At 47.5% G+C, this 27,770-nt stretch overlaps 1 protein-coding gene across 1 annotated transcript in view; it reads right to left on the minus strand.

Moving 5' to 3' along the window:
* The window catches only part of Cbs (Cystathionine beta-synthase), a 70,787-nt gene extending 48,449 nt beyond the window's left edge, over nucleotides 1-22,338 (minus strand). The window contains exon 1 of the mRNA XM_084606087.1: nucleotides 22,137-22,338. Within this exon, the coding sequence (XP_084462213.1) occupies nucleotides 22,137-22,167 (31 nt within the window). The 5' untranslated portion in view covers nucleotides 22,168-22,338. The remainder of the gene's footprint in view (nucleotides 1-22,136) is intronic.
* Between the last annotated feature and the right edge of the window lie 5,432 nt (nucleotides 22,339-27,770).

Raw genomic sequence — 27,770 nt, forward strand, 5'->3', positions numbered from 1 at the left:
GTAAGAAGTCTGAGATCTTGGTACGGCACTCAAAGGGGAATACTTCAGCTATTTGGTGGAATGCTGATTGTTCCCGAGATTACAGACTTAGAAAGGCGGCATGGAAAAAGCTTCTCCGCAACCAGTGCCCGAAAATGTGACATAATTATAAGTTCATTGCAGCTACTTTTAAACGTACAGTTGCAAAAGCGAAGGACGAGTATGATGTTAGGCATTTTGATTTCCTGTGTAAACCTGGCAACCGAACTGCTCTTTTTGGTTTCTACGCTCGCGGAAAAAGATTCCGCAATCACCAAATCTACAATTTCGTATTTTGGCTTCCCATAAAGTAATAGACACAATTGAAACAATTGCCAAAGGACTGGAGACACGTTTCTCGTCTACACTTCCTTCATACTCGATACCTGTAATGCCAACGGATCCAGTTATGATCCTCAAATTTCCGTTTCTGAGCTTTCTCCTATAGTTATGAGATTGCCAGCCGCTGCTCCCGGTCCTGATAAAGTAACTTCAAAACTGTTAAAAATTCTTTTTGACGAGTCACCTCAGACGTTATTAGAGCTAGTAAATTATTCCATCAAACATGTTTGGATACACCCAGAATGGAAACTTGCCAAAATAATTCCTTTACTTAAGAACAAAGGCGATGCCTTTCCCATAGATAATATTAGACCAATTTCATTAACATCAAACATTGTAATATTAATTGAAAGTGTCATACTTATACGTACTCCGGACTTCATGAATCAAGAAAATATCCTCAGCCCTTGTCAAATTGGTTTCCGTCAAAAGTGTTCCATCTGGAGTGCGCATGCTAAACTCGAGAGTCGAGTTCTTCTGCGTTATCAAGGCAGCGCCAAAAAATGCACGCTGCCTTGATAACGCTAGATACAGCCAAAGCCTATGATAGTGTTGAACATAGCATTCTATTGCAAAAATTAAAAGCTCTTTAGTTTCCACATTATTTAGTAGCCTGGATATCTGCATTCCTCCAAAACCAAGAGTTTTACTGTGGATTAAATGGCGTTCATTCTGGCAGATATAAGCAAGCCAGGGGAGTGCCGCAATGAGCAGTCCTCTCACCTGTGCTTTTCAACATACTACTCAGATCAATTCCAGTTAATCATGACGTTCGCACTTATACGTATATGGAGATGATATTGCTTTTTTTTTGCAACTTTCAATCCCTTTATCTCCGCTTACAAACGTACCTAAACTCTATTGAGAATTGGTTGTGTGGCTTGCGTCTCACATTAAATGTGAACAAAAGCGCGGTCCTTGTGTTCAATATAAAAGATCCTATAAGTCTGTCTGTAATGTATCAGCAACAAATAATACCTCAGGTTCAATTATTAAAGTATTTAGGGGTCACTTATGATGACAATCTTTCATGACAGCCTCATTAACCATACTGTTACGAAAGGGGTTCGGCCGGGCCGTGGGCATGTTGCGCCGAATTAGTCGTCCCCGGTCTGGAATGCGGAGAGATGTGCTTTTAATTGTTTATGTTATGCATGTGCGTCCAATTTTAGAGTTCGGTTCAGTCTTGTTTTCTGGTTCAGCAGCTTATAAAATTCGGCCGCTTGTTCTCTCGGAGCGAGAAGCGCTTCGTTTGTGTCTTGGACTTCCAAACTTTGTTGCCAACAATGTGCTCTACCTTGAAGACCGGATTGCTCCTTTGATATGTAGATCACAAATTATAACTGTTAAGACGTACCTAAGGATATATGAATCAGAGTTTCACCGATCTGTGTCTATTTTTTGCTTTCAAACGACCTCATTTTCGGTGTCCATTGGCCTAAATTTCACACCCCGCAAGTAGTTATGGTCAAACATTTGCTAGACCCTTTAAATCTTTCCCTTGCTAGTATTCTTCCAATACAAATTGTCTTTGACGACATATTCCCAAATAAGGCTAAAGACTTATCATCTGTTATTCTAAACGGATTTTTAGAAAAACATTTAAGAAGCCTTTCTGCTACAGCTACTGACGCATCTCAATCTAATGAAAAAGCGGGTGTGGGTATATATTGTCCGCATTTAGACTGGTCTTTTTCTGTCCGGCTTCCAGACTTCACCCCAATTTTTGAAGCGAAGTTTCTGTCGGTGGTACTCGCTTTACGGAAATTAGACTCCTCTTTTTCTGAAGTGGCTGTAATTTCCGACTCTCTATGTGTTCATCCCTCTCTTCATCAGTGGATTCTGCAATAGTAAAAACCTTTCTCTACCTGATCCCTCGACGTTTGAAACTTGTACATATGGTATGGGTACCAGGCCACAGCAATGTGACTTGAAATGAATATGCTGATAGTTTGGCAAAAGAGTCCCTCAATGGCCCCATATTATCTATGTCCTTCCGGCGACAGCATACATCACCGCAGCGAGGTTTCGGAGAAACGCTGTATTAAATATGAAAAATGGACATCTTTTAAGATCTGATTACTACCTGGATCTAAATTATTCTTGAAATAGGAAGCTATGTCATTCACGGCAACTTGAGATTTCTCTAACAAGGCTTCGATGCCGTATCCCACCTTTAAATTTCTATCTTTACAGGTCTGGTTTGGCACTTTCTCCAGTCTGCGCATTTTGCGGTGAACAGGAATCTTTAGATCACTTTTTATTGTTTTGCCGGCGCTTCACTACGTTGAGAAGATAGTTAATGGGAAGGCCATTGTAACAGCTTGGCCTCAGTTTAAGTAGCCCGATATTGTTATCATTTGGCGCCACCATTCTTGGACACAGTCACAGGTCTGCTTTCACCGCCATGCAAAATTGTTTACTGGAATCAAATCGTTTGCCTTGCTAAATATTTAAAAATCACTTGTTTTACAATAGCAGTGTCAATCTCCCGTGTGTGTTACCGCTTTTCATTTTATATTTCACTTATTTCCCGTTTTGTTTCCTTTCCTCTACCCCTCAAATCACTTTCTTTTTTTTTTTTATGCAAGTATACTTCGAAAATTTTCTTTGCTACCCAATCCTTGGCCGATCCCCCTCTGTGAATACGTGCCATAAAATATTTGGTCAACAACAAAAACATTTTCCCCACGTCCTAGAAGCATGTCATCGACACCGGGGAGAAAAACATAAAAATAGCGTGCGCGGAAGGAGGCACGAAACGAAGAGTTAGAGGCCAACTGCAGAGGAAAATTCAAAGGCGTGTGCTGTGCGTTGTCAGTACACGTTAAAGAATCCCAGGTGGCCAAAATTGCCGGAGCCCCCCACAACGGCGTCTCATAGCCCGAATTGTTTTGGAAAACCAAACCGTGTAGACCGTTTGCCCGCGACCGCTGCATATTACCGCTCGGCTACCGCACCAGTTAGAGAGATGAGGTAAGGGCCACTGTTTTTCTCCGTAGTAAATGCGCAAGTCTTAAATAATTGCTTAGCAAGCAAAATACATATTGGCATTCCATATGTACACCTTTGTTCCAATATTAATAATGATTGGTTTGCACGAAAGGAAACGCGCAACACCTGTCACATTTTTTCTCTAGACACCTGAAACGCGGGAAGGTGGACGTCGTTAGCGTGCTCTAACGTCGCACAGCACACGGACGTATTTTGTAATTTTAAATATTTAATTTTCATTATTTATTTATATTTCCCTCAAAGCCTTCAAGCATCCTTACTCTAGACAAGAATTAAATGGACACGTTAGAAGGAAGTAGGCGCAGAGGAATGGTTATCCTGTTCGGATGGAACATGGAAGATGGCGGTTCAAGTTCTGCCATGGACACAATTCCTTTCTTGCGTCATTTCATGCGGACAGTTGACACACGCTTTGGTGAAACTCTGTGATGACGCCATCATGAAAAAAGAGATGCTTTCGCATTGAAAGTATCCACCGGCGTAATTTGGGAGAGGAATTTGGTGTACAGTGGGCATAGCTAGGCGAACATAAATTCACATTTATACATGGCTCACGCGTTTGTGATGAGGGATCACCGCGGTGCAGAACAAAATGTCCGCTGCATACTCCAGTGTCGGAGAATTGAGTGTTTTGGATGCGAATATGCGTAGCGTCTATGCAAAAGTGAAAAAGTGATCGGCTCGCGTTAGAAATGACCATATCAGTACTGATTTACCTGCACACATTCTAAAAAGACGGCGGAGTGGGGGAGAAAGAACCGGGGGGGGGGGGGGGGGGTATATATTATTTTCTTTTTCATAAAGCACCCCTTTAGTTCGTAATGAATGTTTTTACTCCTCACAGCCAAACATGACTGCTTCTTCCCCGTCACCATCAAGCCATCTCCCCCAGTTTCCATTCCTGTGTAAATTCCTGGACGACACTGCTTCGCTCGACTGGCATCTCAATTCAGTTTATTACATCGCCTCTTGACTTCCACAATAATTGCTCGCCTCGCTTCGGGCCCATAATTTCCGCTACTATAGAAACGAGCAGGAAAATAAGACTATCTTTTTTGGAGAACTGCAATGACTGCACGCCAGTGTCACTTCATTCTCTGGTTTCTACGTTGCACAAAATATCTAACAGTCTTGAAATGTCCAGTACAGATGACTGAATGAGATCCTTATCGTCGTAATTCACACCGCACAAGTGAAACATCCGCAGCTTCGACTAATTCCAGATAATTGCGGAGCTTGGCGGCCCCGAAATTCGTTAACAGGGACAACTGCAGTACAAAAAGGACAAATCCTATGCTTTTTGTTTGTTTGTTTAAGCTGCAATTGCATCTGTGCCGGAGTCCTGTGGATGCAGACACAGTGCAGACAAGGCGGAGCTTGTCAATCCAGCTGTGCATTATACAGACAGGCAAGGTCTACAGCTTGTCTGATTGTGCTACAGCTGTTTGTATTCCCGAGTTGCGACGCTATGGGCAGACTGCGCACAAGGTTCAGCTGGCCAAACTAGCCGTGCCTCATTTGCTATAATACGGCTGTTGCCTTTGCGATGTCGCGTTGCTCTTTCTTTTCATTATCTGCACTTTAGACGCTATTGCAATTACGAAAGGCGGTGGCGTAGCAAACAAAAGTATTCGCCGAAGTCATTGAATGAGCACAGAAACGAACATTATTTAAGCAGTGCGAGGTAAAGAAAAACGCAACGACGAGTCGGCAACACGTTGTTCTCACGTTTACCTTATTACCGGCCACAAAGCGCCTCAATGTAATATGCGAAATAGTAAAAACGCACTATAATGGCACGGAGTTTCAAAACTTTTTCAACGGGGACATAAAGATTATGTACGATGTGCGCTTTGCAAGAGAATAAGCATTGCCGAGAAACCTCGGTTTCTTGAAGCGGCAACGCTGTTCTGCATTCCTCCATCAGCTCGATAAAGAACTACACAGACAGCGGCGGTGGAATTTAGGCTGTAATTCTTGACGTCGACTGTGTGAAAACTGATGCGCTGTGGAGCGAGAATTACTGGGCTGTACAGTCGACAGGTGGCGTTTCATTTGGCTGTAAGCTTTATGATAACCCGAGTTACCACCAATAACAAGGGTATGCTCGAACAAGACATCTTGCGCCTGGTCCAAGCATTCATCGTTAGCGGAATTATGTATTACTCCGTATTTGCACCCCAGTTTGGGAGATTACAAGAAAATAGATACCATGATCCGAAACATAGTCATCACAGATATCATGATACGAAAGCCCTTCTACGGAACGTCGTTTGCAGTTGGGTGGGCATAATACAGCCGAAGAACTTGCCGTCTAACGCGCCAGCCAATTTAACTGACTATAGCAGCAACAAGTGCGGACCAGACGGTTCTTATAGACCTGAACCTATCTAGCCTACAAGGTATGGCACAAAAACACGCTATAACGCCTGGATGATCAGAGCTCGTACATATATCGAATCCCGGCCCACCCCATAATATGCATTCTATGCACCACCAAGGGCGCCCAAAGGCAAGGGATAACATATCCAGGAAAAATACGGGCCAGACCCTGAGTAGGCAGGCCTACTACGTATAGGCCGCCATCAGAGGCGGCGTACACGGCGGTGGTTCACCAAAAATAATTTGTTGGTGCCTTCACCGTCTGCGACGATCCATGTTTTGTCCGGAGTATGCAATAAATAAATAAATAAATAGAAAAGAAAAATATGTCGAAACTGGAAAAGCCAGATACGGAACGAATCTTTGTTTCATAACTCAATAGGGAGTGCCCTATACTTTTTGAAGCTAAATCTTTGCGCCTTAGAACACGTATGTTACAAAAATAAACCTAACCAAGAAGATGACACATCTGCAGTGTGTGGTAAATCCGTAGAAGCAATTCAACATCTTATACTCTAATCTGATGGTGTCCATCCGCATGTCGGTGCAGGCACAGTCACTCTCTCGGATGCCCTATAGGCTTAAAGACACCAGTGGTCGGGTGAATGAGCCTGCGGTACAAGTTAGCAAAAACGATTGCAAGATTTGGTGGCTGAAAAGCAGACAGATGATATAAAGGTAGAAGGGGAGAAATAAAAAAATTAGTAATAAAATTACGAAATAATTGAGAATTAATTACAACATTAAAATGTATAAGAAAAAAAAAAGCCGAGCATGGTGGAAACTGCCACCACCCCGTTTGAGAGGGGACGATTTCATAATACATCCAGCCTTCTAGCTTCGTGCATGAAGGGTTTCAGTTCCACCACATCCCCACGGCATCACCTGCCCCGTAGGGCAGAGGTTCAGCGCGGAGCTGCGACTCGCTGCAGGGGTCATTGTCGGAGCAATGGCTGTATGTCGCTGCCATGACTTTGTCGTATGCTTGACATTTGCAACGCAGCTGTATCAGATCGAGCTCGACGCAGGCATAAGGTGACACCCTCGACAGTGGGGCTTGAAACGGTGAATTTACTTCCTTTTATTCTTTTTTTTTTTTTTTGTGGGAAAACACTTGTGTTGACTATGGCGAGTGTTTTTAGCGAGTGAGTGGCCTTTCCACGACTGTGGCTTATACTTGGTAGATCTGAAACCTTTTCGCAACTTCAAGAATGGCGTACCAACAAGTATATTGCAAAGTTCCTTGCCACGTTGTGCAAAGGGTGGCGCTCGTACTCTAATCAGCGAAGCGCTGTCTAAATGATTCCAAGCGTAGTATTTTTATCTCGAGGCGTGCACGATTTAGCTCCTTCTAAGTACCCTTTCTCTGATTGCAATGAGCAAATCTCTGGCCACAAATAGAGCTTCCTGAACTATTTTGTTTAAAAAATTATACTCTTACTCACATTCGACGCCCTTCAATCATTCTGGTAGCCGTGAGATTCTGATGGCTATGATATTTTGCCACAAAGAGCCGAAAGCCGTACGGTGGTGCTTTTATATACGAATATGAATGTTGTTTGCAAAACAGCATATCCGGAGCATATACCTACCTCTGACGATCACGTGCACAAAAAAAAAAAAGAAAAAGAAAAAAAGACAGCGGTACCCATGCTCACGAAGCCATGCTAGTGAGTGGATACTGATTCAGCACCAAATGCAAACAGCAAAATAAAACGCGAACGAACGCTCGAAACCCGGTGTCTTCTTTCTCGCCTTGCGCTGTCGCGTGATATCGTCGATACGGCCGTCACCACCGAGGACTTGACCATATAGCCCGACTTGAGCGCGCATCCTCAAGCCCGTAACCAGAAAGCTGATTGAACGCGCCCGTCATCAGATGCGTAGCTTTTCGGGCTCCAAAGGGCGTGTGGCACAGCACCGCATTCAATCGGTTTCGGCAAGTTAGCGCGACTACGGGCTATTGAACTATGTGGTTATGAGGAAGAAGCCAGTCGTTTGTATTCTTCTAGCTGTGAGTTACTTGTCTTAGGATGAATTAGTTCTCACTTGTCACCTACTATCAAGCGCTCAGTCACTTACACTCAGTGTTCCACAATCGGTCTTTCTAGTTCTTTTAGTAGGAAAGTTAGCGGTTCACTCTTCAGTTTGCTCAGCGGAGGAGAAAAGAATATTTGCATTCTGACGAGCGTTTCCCGTGAACATCGTCAAGCTGTATGATGAAATAGCACGTAGCCCCTCTAGTCTATTCTGTGTGGCCCTGACAATATCGCTGCAGAAAGTGAAAATGCTATAGCTCACGAAATAAACAAACAGTTAAATAGACGAGCATTCAGTTAATTAGAAGCATTTGTTTTTCAGGGAGAAGAAAAGCATACATTAGTCTTTCATCACAGCATACATGAACGAAAAGAAAAAAAAAAAAAAAGAGAGAGAGACGCGAACGCTCCCATTTAGCGATCACCCTGGTCGGCGAGTTTTTGCGCCGCATTGTAGCAGTGGTGCATGTCTCTGTTTGAAATATTTTACTGTTTGGAACGTATCGTAAAAGCACCGCTGCCACCGATAATCCGATTCATTCTCTCAGTGATTCAGTAGGGAAAGATTGCTGACTATTTGGCGTTTCATGATGAATAGCAGCGCGACACATGAAAAGGCACGACGAAGACAAGTACAGACACGCAAGCGCTGATGTGCCTACTTCTCTTCGGCGTGCCTTTTGTTGTATTGCGCTGATATTCACAATTGATCTTTCATTGATACTTTCTTACCAGAGACGTTTGAATACCCGACGTTTTATGCCGCTTGTCCAATATTTTCTCTCGTGAGCATTCGCCCTGTCCTTAGCACCGTTGACGTGCTTTGAAGGTGTCTGTTGTTAGTCCGACGATTCACTATCTGACTTTTTTTTTTTTTACTGTTCCTTGGAAGACTGAGCACACTCCAATGGGCTGCAGCGTATATGCGTTTACAGACAGGGAATAAAACTGCAGGCGAATTCTCTAAGCACATTAAAATTGCGCAAGACAGAAAGCTGGCCCAGCTGGTGTGTCATTATTAAATAAAAAGACTAGCGCGTGGAACGAGGACAAAGTCCTGTCTTTTTTTATGGCTTCGTTCCATGCGCTAGTCTTTTTAATTAAAATTTACACAGTCTGCGGTAATCTCTTTCTTGTAGAAGAAGTGGCCACTGCGTCAACAACCGCAACGCTTTCGAACGCAGAAAATAACATCCCGCATTGGAGTGACGTCTTACTTTTTGACAGTTCCATCTTCCGTTCTGAGTATCAATATGAAAATGCAACAGCTGGACTTGGTAACATGCGCCTTCTTGTGAAAATATACGGAGCAGGGCAGCTCCTTAAGCGCTCGTGTGTGTTTCCTTCTTTTTTGTCCTTGTCTTATTTGCGCTACGTTTAGTAAAATGCGGCTCCTTCTGTGGCATGGAGTGAGCGAATAATGTATTTGTTTGGCATCCAACAAGTTGAGAACACGCTTCAAAAGCGCATGGACACCCATATTAGGCTTTACGCCTCCAACGTTCGCATACATCATTTGGACAAGAGCTTATCGAATGATTGGTTATGTTGCTGTTTCAGAGAAAGGCGATTTCGACCTTGGTTGCGCGACAGGAGAGATCTGAAACCACAATTGCACGCTGAGAGGGGCAAGAAGGAAAAGAATGAATCGCCGAAGTGTTCCGTCTCGGCAGCCTATACCTGTTCGCTGTCATGCATGTGGCAAGGAAGAAACGCTATAGGCTTCTTTTGCCAGGCGTCCCGAAAGGTTCATTGAAGGGCGCCGTTGAGCCGAGCGGCATACACTGACGCATCGCCCTCGGCGCACGTCTGCTGCAGGAAGTCATGAAGGGCAAACAGGACAAACAGGGCAAACAGGGACATCCGAGCTGAGGTGCACGGATGGGTCCTTCATTCTCATCGGGGGAGCGTCAGCATAACCGCAGTGTTTCTCATAGTTACAAAGGGAAAAAAGAGACTGCGTGCACGTCGGGAGGCGTGAACTATGCATTGGAACTTACTATAGTGTTTTTTCTGAAAAGCGAATGAATTAAATCCTTATTGTGATCTCGTACGCTGAGTGTACTTCAAAATTAACTGCGGCGCTCGACGCAAATGGGGCACCTTCGTTTCCGCCGAAGCCTCAGACTACTCGGCCACTACAGCAGTGCATGCTGCTATGTGTGTTTTGATTAGCATATACAGCACTCGTTGTTACCCTTTTGGACCGGTAGATATTCACGGAGGCAGATTGGCAAGCGCACGTTGCAGACAGCGCTTGCTACCGACTAAGTACTCACGACCATCATTCATTCATTTGTTCAGCTCTTTCAAATGTGTGCACGTGCCGTGGAACTGCGAATAGCCCAGCTTCCAGCGACCTCCTCCTTCTATCTTCAACTGGCTTTTCATTAAACTCGTCTTCGCGTAACGACACGCCCCCCCCCCCCCCCCCACACACACACACACACGCACACACACACAGCGCGAGCGACACTCCTCATTGTGTAAGCAATGATCGGTCAGAAACTTTTGGCAGTTTACTGGCCCTCCCATGGGTACCTTTTAATTTGTGAAATCAGTTGCATGTTCTGCTCACTTTCCTCAGAAAATAATGCGGCAATCCTCCCTGAAGAACTTGGTTGTCATAACCTTAACGAGAGAAACCTTTAGCATATGTTTTTGCGGCCTAGACGCCCCTTACGTGCTGCTGGTCATACCGCATCGTTCAACGCACGAAAAAGAGCAAGCTTACAGGACGAGTCGGCACAGCGAAAATGTGCAGAGCACTGTTGACGCAGCTTTGCGCGCACAACGTTGTGAGCGCTCTTCCCTGGAACCGGCCCCTGCAACTCCACTCCAAATTGCGCGGCCGGTCACGTGAACAGTGTTGAAGCGGCTCCTGTTTTGATCGTTTGCCTGAGGGAAGTTACTGGGGAGGGAGAGAGGCGGGGTAAGAATGCGCCAGAAAGCACCACACTCTCGCCCTTTCAGAGACCTGTCTGCGTACTGAAGGGGCTTTCGAAAGGCGCTCCTTGAGGTTGCCGCCATACGAGCATCGTCGCCATTTGGGAGGGTTCACTGGCCGGAATCAGCGTAAACATGCAACTAAAGGCGTCGCAAACAAGCTGAAATCCACACTCATAGAAGTACGATAGTCACAGTACGCAACCATGTTGTACTGCACGCACATTTAATCCTGTCCCAAGGAAGTTCCAGTTATAAAGGAAGTTAGAAAAGTTCCAATAAAGTTCTGTTTATCAGTGTAGCTTAACTATAACCGAATTAAGGCTGTCGCGAAAGCACAAGACAGGATGGAAGGTGAGTCGTGACATCAGAAATGCAGTATTTAATGAAAAGATCTGCCACACACGATGCAAGCAACGAGATTCCAACTGTTCAATTTTTAATCCTTCTGCTTGGTTTGAAATTATCTGTTAGAATCCATGTTTTCTATAAAAAAAAAAGAAATAAAGATAATACGGCCTGGTAATAAATTAGTGTTCGCTCGACCTTTTCTGTTAACTTTTTTTTTTTGCACCCTCATCCTCCCCCCCCCCCCCCCCCTCTTTTCTTTTTTTTTCACATCCGGAGTAGCAAACCGGATAAGTCAAGCCAACCTGCCAGGGCCCTTTTTCCATGGTAACACGAGTGCGACTTTCAACCTCTGGAAACTTCTTTGTTGCAGTTTACCGCCGTTGGTACTACCCCTTCAGATTACTGCTGTGGGTTTAGACGCGTGAAGAGACGGTTTTGTTTTTTGTTTTTCGTCCTTTCTGATGGTGAATGCGCGCGCAGCTGGCATGGCCGCCCAGGCAACGCGCCTTTGAAAGCCCCAGCTGTGTCGGGAGCGCTGACCGGATGCGTAAAGGCACAGGCGCTAAATAATTCCCCTAACTACGTACCTTTAACGCGTGACGCTGTCTGCCGTGAGAAGACTGACGGCAAAAGTAAGTAAAAAGAGTAATATCCAACACATGCGGCGCTTAATCAAAGCGCACAATAGGGACTGGCATAGAACAGCGGATCAATCTAAATAGCGGATGCCGTGCTCACATGCAGCCCTTCTACCCAATGAGGCTGTTTGGCATATACGTTCACTCGGTTAAGCAGGGAACTGCTAAAGGGAATGTTTTCGACAATTTGTCTAGCGAACAAAAGTACACTCGTTCACACGCGTGAACAATTTGTGATACTCCTGTCCTGTCTCGGACCGACGTGAGCATTACTTTTCTTAAGCGCGAAGTATAAAGCGGCACACATTCCACTCATAAATGCACGGCACATTTCATGTGCCACACATCAATTTTATAGCATTTATGTTCCTTTTGCGGCTACGGCGTACGTGGAAATTACGTGTGAGTGCATAAGTCGATCGAGAAGGAAAGGCAGTGATTCGATGTTACCAGGCATACGCTCTGATATACTCCCTGTGACTGTGAAATTATACCGCGCCGCTCTGTCGCGTAGTTTCATTTCAAAACTGTTGCCCGTCCGCATTTGACAACCCTTCTAACACATTCGTGAGAGCATAAATACATATTAGCTCAAGCCACATGCTCGCACTAACATTCGTTAAACCCCTGAAAATAATATTGGAAACGATAAGAGTTACGATATAATTTCGCGTTAAATTATTGTTCGATTTGCCAGATAAAATCGATGCAAAAATTTCGCATATAGTTATCACCGTTGCTTAGAGTGTAAGGGTCTAATAAAAGCCTGTCTAAGCTTTTCGTTTGTTTACTCTCTCTCTCTCTCTCTCTCTCTCTCTCTCTCTCTCTCTATATATATATATATATATATATATATATATATATATATATATATATATATATATATATATATATATATATATATATATATATATATATATATATATATATATATAAAGCTGAGTGCGAACTGCAGTAATAAAATAAGTGAGACGAGCAATGAATAAAAAGCTGCCAGGACTTAAGGGATCAATGCTTCACAATGCAATCCTTATACTCCAAATGCATATTTCCGCTTAAAAAACTCCTCCTGTCGCTTGTGGTGCACGGCGGCAGCAAAATGATCACGTGCGACTACGCTATAAATATCTTAGCATTTGACCCCAACATCGACTATGTAACGGATGCTCCAGCATAATGTACCCAAGCTTAAAAAAGGCGATGTATGTGTCCTAGTCTAGAGAAACCAACTAAGGGATATTGAGAGTCACGTGGCCGAGTCTGCAGTAGCCCTTTTTTATCAAATTATAATTATAATCTCTAATTATGATGTAATTAGTGCACACTATCTATATTAAAACACAACCTAGCGATATATATATATAGACCTTCATCAAGACGATATATATATATATATATATATATATATATATATATATATATATATATATATATATATATATATATATATATATATATATATATATATATATATATATATTGCCACCTAGCGTTGCCAGGTGGCGCATGACTGAGGTGTGAAAGGAGGACGAAGTTGAAGAGGACGACAAAGTGTCGCTTGCACGTTTGCGTCTGTGCTGCTGTGTTCTTGTGTCTGGGCTACCCCCTGCTATCATTGGTATCCTTAGTCACCGTGTACGTGACATTCTGGTGGAGGTGCGGGGTAAAACGATCGCCTATGCAAGAATCTCCATCTACAAGACGTCGCGCCAGCCCTGTACCATTGGACACCCCCGTGCATCGCTCCAGTCGACGGCTCCAGGGACTGTCTCCGGAGTTTCAGCCAGCACCCGCCGCCATGACATCTAGTGCTCCTGCGCAGCAGGTGACGGGCCTCGCACCGGCCTGTAACTACACCTTGCAGGCCCCTCAGGTACCGAAGACTTTCCATGGGGACCTCTTTGAGGATGTGGAGGACTGGTTCCTTCAGTTTGAACATGTCGCTGCATTCAACCAGTGGGACGATGCTGCCAAACTAAGGAACGTCTACTTCAGCCTTGAGGACGGCGCCCGTATCTGGTACGAGAACCGAGAGCAAGCTTTAACTTCGTGGCGGGAATTCCGTCGTCAACTGCTCGAGGCTTACACTAGCGCAGATCGTCGCGAGCATGCAGAACGTGCCATTCACTCTCGCATCCAAAGGCCGAATGAGAGTGTCCAAGCATACGTCGAGGACATGACGCGCCTCTTCAGGCGAGCCGATCCCGCCATGTCCGAGGACAAAAAGGTCAGGCACTTGATGCAGGGTTTGAAAGAGCAGTTGTTCGCAGGCCTTGTGCGAAACCCACCCTCGACTGTAAACGGATTCCTTGCGGAGGCCACCACAATGGAAAAGGTGCTACAACAACGTGCCGTGGCTTATGACCGACCTTTTCATACACGCACAACCGCGGAATCATTTGCATCTTCAGAGCGGCATCCCGATGCATTGCGCGAACTGATTCGCAGCGTCGTGCGCGAAGAACTAAGCAAGTTCTGGAGCCCTCTGCAGCAATCGCCATCTTCCGTTTCTGCTATAGTGCGGGAGGAGGTGCGGCAGGCACTCAAGAGCCCTCTTTCGCCTGTAGTTCCGAGCCCGCCATTGCTGTCGGGGACCGACAATCGTCCCACATATGCGGAAGTTCTGCAGAGTCAGGCTCCCCCTTCACCACCGCCCATTCTCGCGTCACCTACAGTTCCGCTGCCCTCGGTGCAGCCAGTGCAGAACTTCGACAATCGCCCGCTGCCCCGACGCAAAGCCGACATTTGGCGCACGCCTGACCGCCGTCCGCTTTGCTTCCACTGCGGTGAACCAGGACATCTCTACCGGGATTGTCCGTATCGACGCCTCGGTCTCCACGGCTTCCGCATCGACTCGCCTCCTCCCCGGTTTGGTCAACGACCCCGAGTTATTGAGGAGTACCTGGCGGAGCAGCGTTCATCTCGTTCGCAGCGTCAGCCCCGCTCCCCTTCGCCAAGGCGCTCCTCCTCGTTCACTCACGGTTCCTCGCGAGAGGACCAAGGCCGCTCCTCTAGCCCTGGTCGGGAAAACTGAAAACAGCGACCTTCGGGGGCGAGGCCGCTGGTAGTCGCTGCGTTGAAGACCTCCCGTCGTCGCCGCTTCGATCCGACCGCGAGCTGCTGATACCGTCACCTAGGGAAGCAAAAAGCGTTTCTCTGGACATTCCGGTTATTTTAGACGGTCGCACTACGGTCAATGCTTTAGTGGACACCGGTGCCGATTATTCAATTTTGAGTGGTCGCATGGCGACTGTTTTGAGGAAGGTGCTCACTGCTTGGCCAGGTGTGTGCCTTCGAACCGCCGGCGGTCATATAGTTACTCCAAAGGGGATGTGCACGGCTCGCATTCAGATTAACGGACGTACGTTCGTCGTTAGTTGCGTTGTTTTAAGTGACTGCTCCCGTGACCTTATCCTCGGCATTGACTTTCTGCGGGAGTACGGAGCAGTTATCGACCTGCGAAATAGACTCGTCACGTTTTCGATGGGACAATCTACCGAACAAGATAGTAGCAGTCCTTGCAATAACGCACTTCGTGTTTCCGCTGAGAGCGTCTCGCTGCCGCCGCGAAGCAGTGCTCTTGTGGAAGTTACCTGTGACGATTTCCGTACCGGTGATGCTGTAGCGGAGGCGAACCATACACTCCTGCTTGCTCATGGCATTTGCGCTCCCCGAAGTTTATTGTCGTTTCACAATGGCCGGGCTGCACTCCTTGTCACAAATTTTTCTAATGAGTACCGACACTTGTTCCCGGGGACTGCTATCGCTTTTGCTGACCATGTTGCGCACGATCCGGTCTGTTTTGCATCCACGGCAGTAGAAACTAACGAGCCATCTCTTGACAACATCGACATTAACTGTCACTTGTCCAAGGAGAAACGGCGGGCTTTAGAGCAACTGCTGCTAGACTTCAAGCACTGCTTTGCTTCTTCCTCGAAGGTTCGTCAAACGCCCATCACACAACATCGCATCATTACTTATGACGACGCTCGCCCAATACGACAGCAGCCTTATCGTGTGTCTGCCAAAGAACGAGAAGTGATCCAGACGCAAGTTCAGGAGATGCTGGATGATGGTGTTGTGCAGCCTTCACAAAGTCCGTGGTCTTCACCAGTAGTCCTTGTCAAAAAGAAAGACGGCACTCTTCGATTTTGCGTCGACTATCGGAAATTGAATAATGTGACAAAGAAAGATGTATACCCGTTGCCGCGCATCGATGACTCACTGGACAGATTGCGACGTGCGAAGTATTTTTCATCTATTGATTTAAAAAGCGGCTATTGGCAAATCGAAGTAGACGAAAGAGACCGAGAAAAAACCGCATTTGTCACTCCAGATGGCCTATATGAATTCAAAGTACTCCCATTTGGATTGTGCTCTGCCCCAGCTACATTCCAAAGGATGGTGGACACCGTCCTCACTGGCCTCAAGTGGCAGATCTGTCTTGTGTACTTAGACGATGTAGTTGTTTTTTCCGAAACATTTGATCAACACCTCGAACGCCTTCGAGCTGTCCTGGAAGCCCTCCGTTCTGCTGATCTCACGCTGAAGCCTCAGAAATGCCACTTCGGGTATACAGAACTCAAGTTCCTCGGCCATGTTGTAAGCGCTGATGGGGTGCGCCCGGATCCCGATAAGACTGCTGCCGTCGCACGATTTCCCGTTCCAGCTAATAAGAAGGCTGTTCAGCGCTTCCTCGGCCTGTGCGCATATTATCGGCGTTTCATTGCGGACTTTTCTCAGATCGCAGAACCTCTGACGCGCCTTACAAGGAAGGACACCTCCTTTGTGTGGAACTCTGAGCAGCAGATGGCATTCTCTTTGCTTCGTGAGCGCCTTCAAACATCCCCTGTTCTGGCGCACTTCGATGAAGCGGCTGACACTGAGGTACACACTGACGCCAGTAGTATCGGTATTGGCGCGGTCCTTGTTCAGCATCAAGACGGGTTTGAGCGAGTAATAGCCTATGCCAGCCGCACTCTCTCTCGTGCCCAAATGAACTATTCCACCTCAGAAAAGGAATGCCTGGCGGTCGTATGGGCTACTATGAAGTTTCGTCCCTATCTTTACGGCCGGCCATTTAAAGTCGTCACCGACCATCATTGTTTGTGCTGGCTGGCAAATCTGCGAGACCCATCTGGACGACTTGCACGCTGGAGTTTACGTCTTCAGGAGTTTGACATAACCATTGTTTACAAGTCCGGCCGCAAACACGAAGACGCCGACACGCTGTCACGAGCACCCGTTGACACTGGCGATACTACAGCCGATGACGATAGCGGTTTTCTAGGAGCCCTCAGCGCATCTGAGCTCAGGGATCGACAAAGAGCTGATCCAGACATCCTTCCACTCATCGATTATCTGGAAGGGCGTGATACGATTCTGCCTCGACACCTATCTCGGCACCTTGGTTCCTTCTGCATACGGCAAGGCGTATTGTATAAAAGAAACTCCCAGAGCCAGGACAGAACTTACCTTCTGGTAGTGCCATGCGAGCTCCGTGAGGATATTCTCCTTGCTTGCCATGATGAACCAACGTCTGGTCATTTGGGTTGCTCACGGACTCTTGCTCGAGTGCGCAACATGTATTACTGGCCAGGACTTTCCGCAGCAGTGAAACGCTATGTACGAAGCTGTCGCGAATGCCAGCGCCGTAAAACACCGCCCCAGAAGCCTGCCGGATTTCTCAAGCCCGTTAAAGTACCCCGCATTCCGTTCGACCAAATTGGAATGGATCTCCTTGGCCCTTTCCCTTTGTCGCAGGCCGGAAACAAATGGATAGTAGTCGCTACTGACTACCTGACTCGATACGCTGAGACAAAGGCAATCCCTCATGCCACAGCTTCCGAAGTAGCAGAGTTTTTCATGCACAACATAGTCTTGCGGCATGGCGCCCCTTCCTACGTCATTACCGACAGAGGGACAGCTTTCACATCACAGCTGATCGACCGCATATTTGAGCTGAGTTGCACGACCCATCGCAAAACCACAGCGTACCATCCACAAAGCAATGGCCTTACAGAAAGATTGAATAAGACGATTGCGGACATGTTGGCAATGTACGTCGATGTGCAGCACAAGACCTGGGACGAGGTGCTGCCGTACGTTACATTTGCGTATAATACAGCCTTACAAGAGACAACGCGCTTCACACCATTTCGACTTGTTTACGGACGCGAAGTTCAGAGCATGCTCGATTCCATGCTCCCGTGCCCAGATGATGACCAGCTATCCTCAGATGCCCAGCAATATGCCATCCGCGCTGAGGAAGCCCGCCAGCTCGCCCGTGTGCACATTGGGCAGCAGCAGACCACTGACGCGCACCGTTACAACCTCCGGCACCGCCAGGTTGACTACAAGCCTGGAGATCAAGTCTGGGTATGGACACCAGTTCGCCGTCCAGGCTTGTCAGAGAAACTCCTTTCCCGCTACTTCGGGCCGTACAAAGTGTTGCGCCGTGTGAGTGACCTTAGTTATGAAGTTATCCCAGACGGTGCCACACAACCAAAACGTCGAAAGCACAGCTCGGACATTGTGCACATTGTGCGACTGAAGCCGTACTACCACCGATAGCGTATGGCCACCCGCTGTGACCACTCTCTTGCTTTTCACACCATTTTTACCGGCCCTTCTCATTTTTTTTCGGAGGGAGGGGGTAATGCCACCTAGCGTTGCCAGGTGGCGCATGACTGAGGTGTGAAAGGAGGACGAAGTTGAAGAGGACGACAAAGTGTCGCTTGCACGTTTGCGTCTGTGCTGCTGTGTTCTTGTGTCTGGGCTACCCCCTGCTATCATTGGTATCCTTAGTCACCGTGTACGTGACAATATATATATAATGGCAGAAAGTGAAGTGGAACTCGAGACTTCTGATGCGCGTACAAGAAGAGAGTGAGGAGTTTGGGCTTAAACTGAACATTAAAAAGACGAAGATCATGGCGTCTTGTCCTATCAAGTCCTGGGGCATCAATGGACAAGAAGTGGAAGCTGTGACAGATTTTCTGTTCTTGGGCGCCAAGATTACCTCGGAAGGAGACTGCAGCCATGAAATTAGGAGACGCCTGCTTCTGGGAAAGAGAGCAATCGTTAGCCTTGACCGCCTAGTAAAGAGCAGAGACATTAGTCTGCCAACCAAGATCCGTATAACCCGTGCTATGGTCTTTCCAGTTGTGATGTATGGATGCGAGAGTTGGACTGTGAAAAAGGCTGACCGCCGAAGAATTGACGCGTTTGAATTGTGGTGCTGGCGAAGACTCTTAAGAGTTCCTTGGACTGCCAGAAGATCAAATCAGTCGATATTGTCGACCATAACCCTGACTGCTCATTGGAGGGTCAAATTCTAAAGTTAAAGCTCAGCTACTTTGGTCATCTGATGAGAAGAGAGGAGTCGCTGGAGAAAGATTTGATGTTGGGAAAGGTTGAGGGTCGCCGGAGAAGGGGTAGGCAGAGAACGCGATGGTTAGATGGCATTCTCGAGGCATTGCAGATGAAGCTATGTGATGTTAAGAAGATAGTGAGAGACCGGAAAGCGTGGCGTGACATGGTCCATAGGGTCACGAAGAGTCGGACACGACTGAACGCCTGAACTGAACTGATATATATATACCGGGTGTCCCAACTAACTTGAACCAAGGGGTTGTCGTGACGCTGGGGCTATGTCGACCCGGCCTTCACTTGGTAGCGTGCAGAGACTCCGGGTTGAAGAAGGATTGAATCTTCGAAGTTGGTGAAATATGTACAAGCAGGTTTAATGGCACTTTGAGAAAACTTATTTACAAGATTATTTACAAGAAAAAGAAGGGTACATCAGCAAAACGGCAAGCGTTAAGAGTTCATAGCGAGAAGCGACTGGATGAGCCGTTTACCCAGGGCTCAGAGCGCCTTTTCGTGCTCTGCAATGTCCTTAAAACCCCCTATGTCCAGCCCCCCTCTGAAGATGCTGACCAACCAGTTCCAGGGCACGCCCCTCAGATATCGGCATCCAATCGAACACATCACTGCACTGATGGTCTGAGGCACTGACTGGTCCGGCATTGATTCGTTGGGCGTGATCACAAGTTGGCGGGAAAAGCTTGGGAACGGCGAGGAGAGGAGGTACATTTCTATTCTTCAGCAAAGAAACGATAGGCTGGTTCCGGCAAGTGGATTTCCTTCTGAGAACCCAAGAGCACGTGCGCGCCACATACTGATCCCAGCATTGTCCCTTTCCGACAATTGCAAATCTTTCCTGCATTCCCGGGAAATCATTTAATGGCCGTATGCGTCATGCTCCTTTCTTGTCCTGCAAGTCAGCGGACATGTCATTCTGTCGTCTCCTTTGGACAGTAGGCATTCCTCACTGGACGATAGGGCTTCTCGACGGGAAGGATGAACAATTGAACGAAAGTACCTCCGGCTATTTCCCACAGGGCGACATTCCTTTGTATTTTTCTAGACGTTCTCTTGACAGGGTCAATTTGGAATTTGCAGGGTTTCCACAAGGCAAAACAGGCTTACACAAAAGGATTTATGGAAACAGGCTCACTTAGCGCCCTTGTACCAAGAGCACATATCCACAGCACTTATCCATGCCCACAGGCGAACAATAGAGTGCGCAAGTGCGGATGATGCACGGTCGTAACAGGGTACAAAATAATATATTTGAGGTAGGTCAGTGCAACCAATTGCATACAACTGCCAGCCTGTTCGCGCTCTACAGGCAATTTTTTGTTTTGCAATTACTTAATTAGCTAATTATGTTCATTTCTCTAATTTATTAAATATCGACTTTAGACCAAAAATGTCAATTGGAAAGTTGTAGAGCACCTTCAGAAACCCCCATTTCATTAATTGCGATAAAGAAAGTCTCACGTGTATCTTTTTTTCCGGGCTCAGAAGAAAGCCCGCGAAATACAAATAATACCACGTGACTAGCGCATTTGTGCGCCGCGATTGTGGTGCTCTCTGTCGTGGTTTGAGCGAACGAAATTAGCTGCGGCCGTGTCTTCTTGTCCCCGTTAAAGCAGCAGGCCGATATGCCTGCGATGGCTTCTTCGCCCGCGTCAGACAGCCGGCCACGTGACGGTGCAGTAGCAGCGAGAGCGGCGAGCCGACACCACCGAGATTCTAACAAGGCCTCCTTCTCTCCCATCAGCGAACGTCACGACAAACGGATGAGCGATAAGGTATCAGCCACTGAATCTGCGCATACATGCTTGGGTAAAGGGACGAGATGACATCATGTGACTCGTCTAAAATTAGCGCTGCACCTTCATTTGCCGGTTCTTTATCGTCATCCGCCTGTCGTGATGTAGGCTGCTGCGGTGCGCAGGTTTGGCCAAAATCGCGGTGGCGACGGGCGAGCTCGAGCTCGCTAGAACCATCGCCAACATTCCTGCCTGCCGCTGCAACGGGATTATCGGGTCACGGCAGCAACTGATTTCGTTCGCTCAAACCACGACTGAGAGCACCACAATCGCGGCGCACAAATGCGCTAGCCACGTGGTATTATTTGTATTTCGCGGGCTTTCTTCTAAGCCCGGAAAAAAAGATACACGTGAGACTTTCTTTATCGCAATTAATGGAATGGTGGTTTCTGAAGGTGCTCTACAACTTTCAAATTCACATTTTTGGTCTAAAGTCGATATTTAATAAATTAGAGAAATTAACATAATTAGCTAATTAAGCAATTGCAAAACAAAAAATTGCCTGTAGTGCGCAAACAGGCTGGCAGTTGTATGCAATTGGTTTCCCTGACCTACCTCAAATAAATTAATTTGTAACCCTTGGTTCAAGTTAGCTGGGACACCCGGTATATATATATATATATATATATATATATATATATATATATATCGTTAGGTTGTGTTTTGTTTAGCACGCCTTCACCATTTGCCAGGCGAATAAACATGTTGATCACCTGACACAGGTTTGGTGCTGAGTGCTAAAACACTTATAGGCGCATCGTCTCAGACGGCGGAACGACAATGAAACAAAATAACGCTGCCTCCAACTATAAAAGTAGATACACGGCGCAAAATGAGCAGGACCGAACATATAAACATGAACAAGCGCCTTGTGCGTGTTTATTTGTCTCGTCCTGTTCATTTTGCGACGTGTATCTACTCTTATCATGTGACAACTAGGCCAACAGTCGATTCTTCTGAACTCCAACCATAGCTTCCTAAAGCTCTAAACGTACCGCACGAAAGTTGACTTATCGTACGAGGTTAGATTCACTGTCTGGTGCCAGCTGATTAAAAGACCAGCTGCTGCGGGTAAGCATTCTTTATATCGCGCCCGCACGTCGTCGACAGCGAGGAGGCGGACTGTTTTCTCCCTTGGCGCGTTGTTGGCTGTCTTGGGTGTTCGCGTGGCGTCTCCATGACGTCACCGTCAACTTTTCCCGCGCAAGAGGCGTCCGACTCACCTTCACAGTCCTTCGTGGCGGCACGTGGCATGATGTTCTTTGGAAGCTGGAAACAGCGGCACGGCCGAACGGGCGACTGGTTGCGGCGCCGGGCAACGAGTGGCGGCTGCCGTGGCGTCTGTGCCGTCGTCGTCTCGTCGCCCTAGAGAGCGCTAGCCAGTCAGCGCGACCTTGGAGCGCGAGTATCCGGCCGCTGCAGCCGCTTCCTTTTTTCGTGGCGCGCCGCTCGAACTGCGCGTGCAGCTGCGAGGCGCAATCACAATCGATGACTTCTGACAGATCGCCCCCGTAAGCCGAGAGTGATAGGTCATAAACTCGCACAACAGCCGCAGTTCCGCGGACAAAAGAGGAAGAGAGCGAAATGTGAGGGAGAGGGTTGATGGAGAGCGCGCTGCGGTGCGCCGTTTATATGCGCGTTTAGAGGTCCAGTGCTGCGCAAACCGGCATAACTGTCAAGTAATACGGGCTCGCATCGCATGACGCGGTAACCAATCTTCTAGCCTATACCGGCGTCCCGATATCTGCGGGTTGCTTTGAAAGTGGCATGCTCCAGAATTGACACGGCGTGAAGCTCCGATACAATTGGTTACTCCACGAACGAATGCCGTCCTTAGTACTTGATGAGCCCGCTGAACTGTACTAAAGCGAAAGTGTCTAAAAAAATACGGTGTTGGCGCTGTGAGCAGAATATCACGGACGCAGCTCTGGCGGGTGACCAGGTGGCATGAACGGCACTGTTTGGTCGGCTATTTGTGTGACGTCACGAGACGACGCGGGAGGAGAAGGGCTCCGGCACACGATTACCTGTAGTGCTTGCAGTCGTCCCACGTGCCGCTTCGATGGATTGGCAACGGCTGGCGTCACGGGGGATACAGCAACTGATACGCGAGCGAGACACGATCTCATTTTTGCCGCTTACTGCGGACACTTCCTGTACGCGTCACTCGTGAGCCAAGTAAGGCTTTCGCCCCAATAGCGCATACTTGGTTGGCGTTACGGTTGGCTAATACTTGGAAAATGGAACTAAGCGTTGAAAAATGTTGGTTTATGAGGATTTCTCGTTCGAATACAACTTGTGCAACTTGTTTACTTCATAGTCATCCCCTTGAAAGCGTAACGTCTTAACAGTATATCGGCGTCCGTATAGCTGACACTTTGTGCTGGAGATTACATGCTGAAGATATTGCACCCAAAGCAAACAACGCACTACCTAAGTGCCACTACAAGTGGGATATACTTGATTCCATACGGGGACTGTCAACACGTCACACTGGCACACATGTTGGAAACTATGTGGAACCATGCAGCACGTTTTATATTTTGGCCTATTACCATCGTTCACTTAGCATCACCCAAAGTGAAAACATCTTGAACCTCATGCCACTAGATACCCGCCGAGAGCGCACCCGCATTTGTCTGTTCCACCAGATTGTCTATCATAACAATAAACTTCGCTCCCGATGGATTTAACTAACATCCTTAATTTCTCGCCACCGTAATCACCAAAAAAAAATTTTATCTGGGGCTCATCTTTAGTTAAGCCCGGTAGGTTGCGAAAGCGATAATAACATGGCTACGCTATAGTTCATCTCGTAGTGTAGCCAATTGTGGTGTACCATGCTGACCGTACGATTAACACAGGAAACACATGTAATGTAATGACATTAATGTAATTAATGTAATGAATGTATGGACAGCGTCTATTACAGTCAATTCGGAGTCGTCACCGGATGAGGACGATTCAAGAGAAGTGAGACGTTGTTTCCGTTCTTCACCTGTCTCTGTAGCCCACTGTCGTTTCCTAGCTTCACCGACGAGACGGCGTGACTTTTCTTTCTGTTTATCAGGATGCATATCGAGTGCTTCGGCTGAGCAAGCGCGAGCATTTATATATCCATCGTTTTCCCCCTCCTCCTCCTCTCCCTCTCAACTGCGAGAGAAGAGGTGACAGCAGCGCCTCCACTCGGTAGTAGCGCGGCTCCAGCTACAGCGCGCCGTGCCTACCGACCTCCGCCACCCGACGACTCGAGTTGGTAGCCCATCTTTCGCAGCTGGTATCACGTCACAGCCATCTGGGGTCGGCTTCGATGTACGTAGCAATCATGTCCACAATCGTTTTTTTTAGACGCTCCGTAAGAGCATTTGTCTGAGAATGGTACGCCGTTGTACGTCGGGGGTTTGTATGACTCTCGGTCAAGATGGTTTGCGTCAGCTCTGCCGTATAGGCTATTACCCTGCCCGCGATGAGCATTTCTCGGGCCCCGTGTCGGAGAATTTGTTCGACAAAAAATTTGGCGACTTCCGCTGCGGAACCGTTAGGCAGGGCTTTACTTCGGCGTATATGGGTGATGTAGCCAGTGGCCACGATGATCCACTTGTTTCCCGTCGATGAATTTGGGAAGACTCCGAGGAGGTCCTTCCTATTTGTTGAAAGGGCTTAGTCGGGTGTGGCATCGGGTTCACAGCCCAGCAGGTCTCGTCGCGGGTGTTTGCATCGCTGGCACTTCGTCGCGGGTGTTTGCATCGCTGGCACTAACGGCACATTTTGACGTAATGGGCGACGTCGGCAGCTAACCGTGGCCGATACTTCTCCCGGATTCGGTGCATCGTGCGTGCAAGGCCGAGATATCCTGCCGTTGGCTCATCGAGAACGCCTGCAGACTTTCTTCTCTGAGGCTTGCAGGCACAACAAGATGTTCGGTCCTGCTGGATGCAAAGTTCTTCACAAGGACATCATTTTATAACGCGAAGGACGACAGCAGACGCCTGAACACAGGGGGAGGGAAGCGTTCTTTATTTCTAGGTAATCGGCTAGGACATTCAGCCCAGGGTCTGATCGCTGTGGTTCTGCGAAACTTCTGGCGCTTGCCGGTCCTCAAAAGGCGTCGTCGTCGTTATCTTTCTGGAAAGCATTGACGGGAGCTCTGGATAAGCAGTCTGCGTCATGATGTTTGCGGCCAGACTTGTATACTATAGTCACATCAAATTCATGAAGGCGTAGGCTCCATCGGGTGTCGTGACGCTGGGGCTATGTCGACCCGGCCTTCACTTGGTAGCGTGCAGAGACTCCGGGTTGAAGAAGGATTGAATCTTCGAAGTTGGTGAAATATGTACAAGCAGGTTTAATGGCACTTTGAGAAAACTTATTTACAAGATTATTTACAAGAAAAAGAAGGGTACATCAGCAAAACGGCAAGCGTTAAGAGTTCATAGCGAGAAGCGACTGGATGAGCCGTTTACCCAGGGCTCAGAGCGCCTTTTCGTGCTCTGCAATGTCCTTAAAACCCCCTATGTCCAGCCCCCCTCTGAAGATGCTGACCAACCAGTTCCAGGGCACGCCCCTCAGATATCGGCATCCAATCGAACACATCACTGCACTGATGGTCTGAGGCACTGACTGGTCCGGCATTGATTCGTTGGGCGTGATCACTAGTTGGCGGGAAAAGCTTGGGAACGGCGAGGAGAGGAGGTACATTTCTATTCTTCAGCCAAGAATCGATAGACTGGTTCCGGCAAGTGGATTTACTTCTCAGAAACCCAAGTGCACGTGCGCGCCGCATACGGCTCCCAGCATTGTCCCTTTCCAACAATTGCAAATCTTTCCTGCATTCCCAGGAAATCCTCTAATGGCCGTAATCACCTTGCTCCTTTCTTGTCCTGTACGTCAGCGGACGTGTCACTCTGTCGTCTCCTTTGGACAGTAGGCATTCCTCACTGGACGATAGCACTTCTCGACGGGAAGGGTGAACAATTGAACGAAAGCACTTCCGGCTATTTCCCGCAGGGGGACATTTCTTTGTGTTTTTCTAGACGTTCTCTTGACAGGGTCAATTTGGCATTTGCAGGGTGTCCACAAAGCAAAACAGGCTTACACAAAAGGATTCCTGGAAACAGGCTCGCTTAGCGCCCTTGTACCAACAGCACATATCCACAGCACTTATCCATGCCCACAGGCGAACAATAGAGCGCGCAAGTGCGGATGATGCACGGTCGTAACAGCCTCCTCCCCCGCCAGAAGAGTCTCGGAGGGCAGCAGTCGCAGCTGCTGCATGAAGAGACGACTTAATGGCCTGCACATGAACGCTTGAAGCTCGCTGTTGCTTGTCGCGTTGTCTTGATTGTCGTAGGCCAAATTGCTCGAGCTGTCTGAAACTCAACCACATGTCCAAGCAAGCACTCGGCTCCCGTCTGAAGAGACCAGGTTAAAAGAAAACTGCCATTGTTGTTCGAGAAAAGCCCACTCTCAAGACGTTCAGGACCCACGTATTCCTAGAAAACCAAACGTGCTGCTTTATATAGTCGTACATATACAAGGGCACGAAAAAAAAAAAAAAACCTGATTATCAATTTGGATACATGGTGAGGAACATCTCGGACCGCTTAGAAAGAGCGGCTATGCGCGTCCGCATTCCCATTTAACTTCCCCTTTTTGTATCTTATTTCAAAATTGTACTGCTGTAAAATCAAGCTCCACCTAAGAAGGCGACTGTTCTTCGTTGTCGCACTTTGCAGCCAAGCCAGGGGACAATGGTCCGTCTCTACGGTGAATTTGGCCCCTCCAAGATAGCACTGCAATTTTTGAATGGCCCATACAATGCAAGCGCACTCTTTCTCTGACGCGCAATAAGCCCTCTCTCTAGAACTCAGTTCTCTGCTCAGGTAGAGCACAGGGTGCTCATTAGCGTCGTCATCTCTCTGGCAGAGAACAGCACCTAGCCCTCGATCACTTGCATCACACTGGACCGTGAATTCTCGGTCATAGTTTGGAGCTCGCACTACCGGACGGCTAATCAGCACAGCCTTCAGGTTTACGAAGGAGGCTTCCTTTTGTTCGTCCCAGACTACATTTGTCGGTTCTGTCTTGCGGAGAGCGTCGGTCAGAGGGCTAGCCAAAGCTGAATAGTTAGGAATGTAGTGATTGTAGTATCCCGTCAGACCCAGGAATGCTCGAATTTCCGTCTTCGTGCTCGGCCGCGGGTAGTCTGCTACCGCAGAAATCTTAATCTCGCTGGGTTTCCTGAAACCTTGACCTACATTGTGACCCAAGTAGTCCCCGGTCGCCCTTGCCAGGCAACATTTCTCGGCCTTTACGGTTAGTCCAGCTTGACGCAAAAGGCTCAGTACAGCTCTTAGATGTACCATATGGTCCGCCCATGAGTCGGAAAAAACCGCAATGTCGTCTAAATAAGGCACCGCGAATGTTTCACACCCCTTTAAAACCCTATCCATGAGTCGGGAAAAACAAAATGGAGCATTTTTGAGCCCGAAACTCATCATTGTTGGCTGGTAGCTGCCCGTCGGAGTGACGAAAGCCGCGTATCTGCTGGCGCGTTCAGTGAGCGGTACTTGCCAGTATCCTCGAGTAAGGTCCAGCGTAGTCCCATATGCCGCTCTACTGACCTGTTCTACTCTCTCCTCAATATTCGGAATAGGATACACTTGATCCCTGGTGAGAGAATTTAGCTTTCGGTAGTCTACCACAGGCCTAGGGTCTTTACCTGGAGCTTCTACTAAGATCATAGGCGAAGCATAATCGCTTTCTGAGGGTTTTATTACTCCCAATTCCAGCATGCGAGTTACTTCCCTATCCAGAATTTCTCTTTGCCTTGGAGAAAATCGGTAGCACCTTGATCG

Source organism: Amblyomma maculatum, chromosome 6, assembly GCF_055883805.1.
Source record: "Amblyomma maculatum isolate TAMU_Amacu chromosome 6, ASM5588380v1, whole genome shotgun sequence".
Lineage (NCBI taxonomy): Eukaryota > Metazoa > Arthropoda > Arachnida > Ixodida > Ixodidae > Amblyomma > Amblyomma maculatum.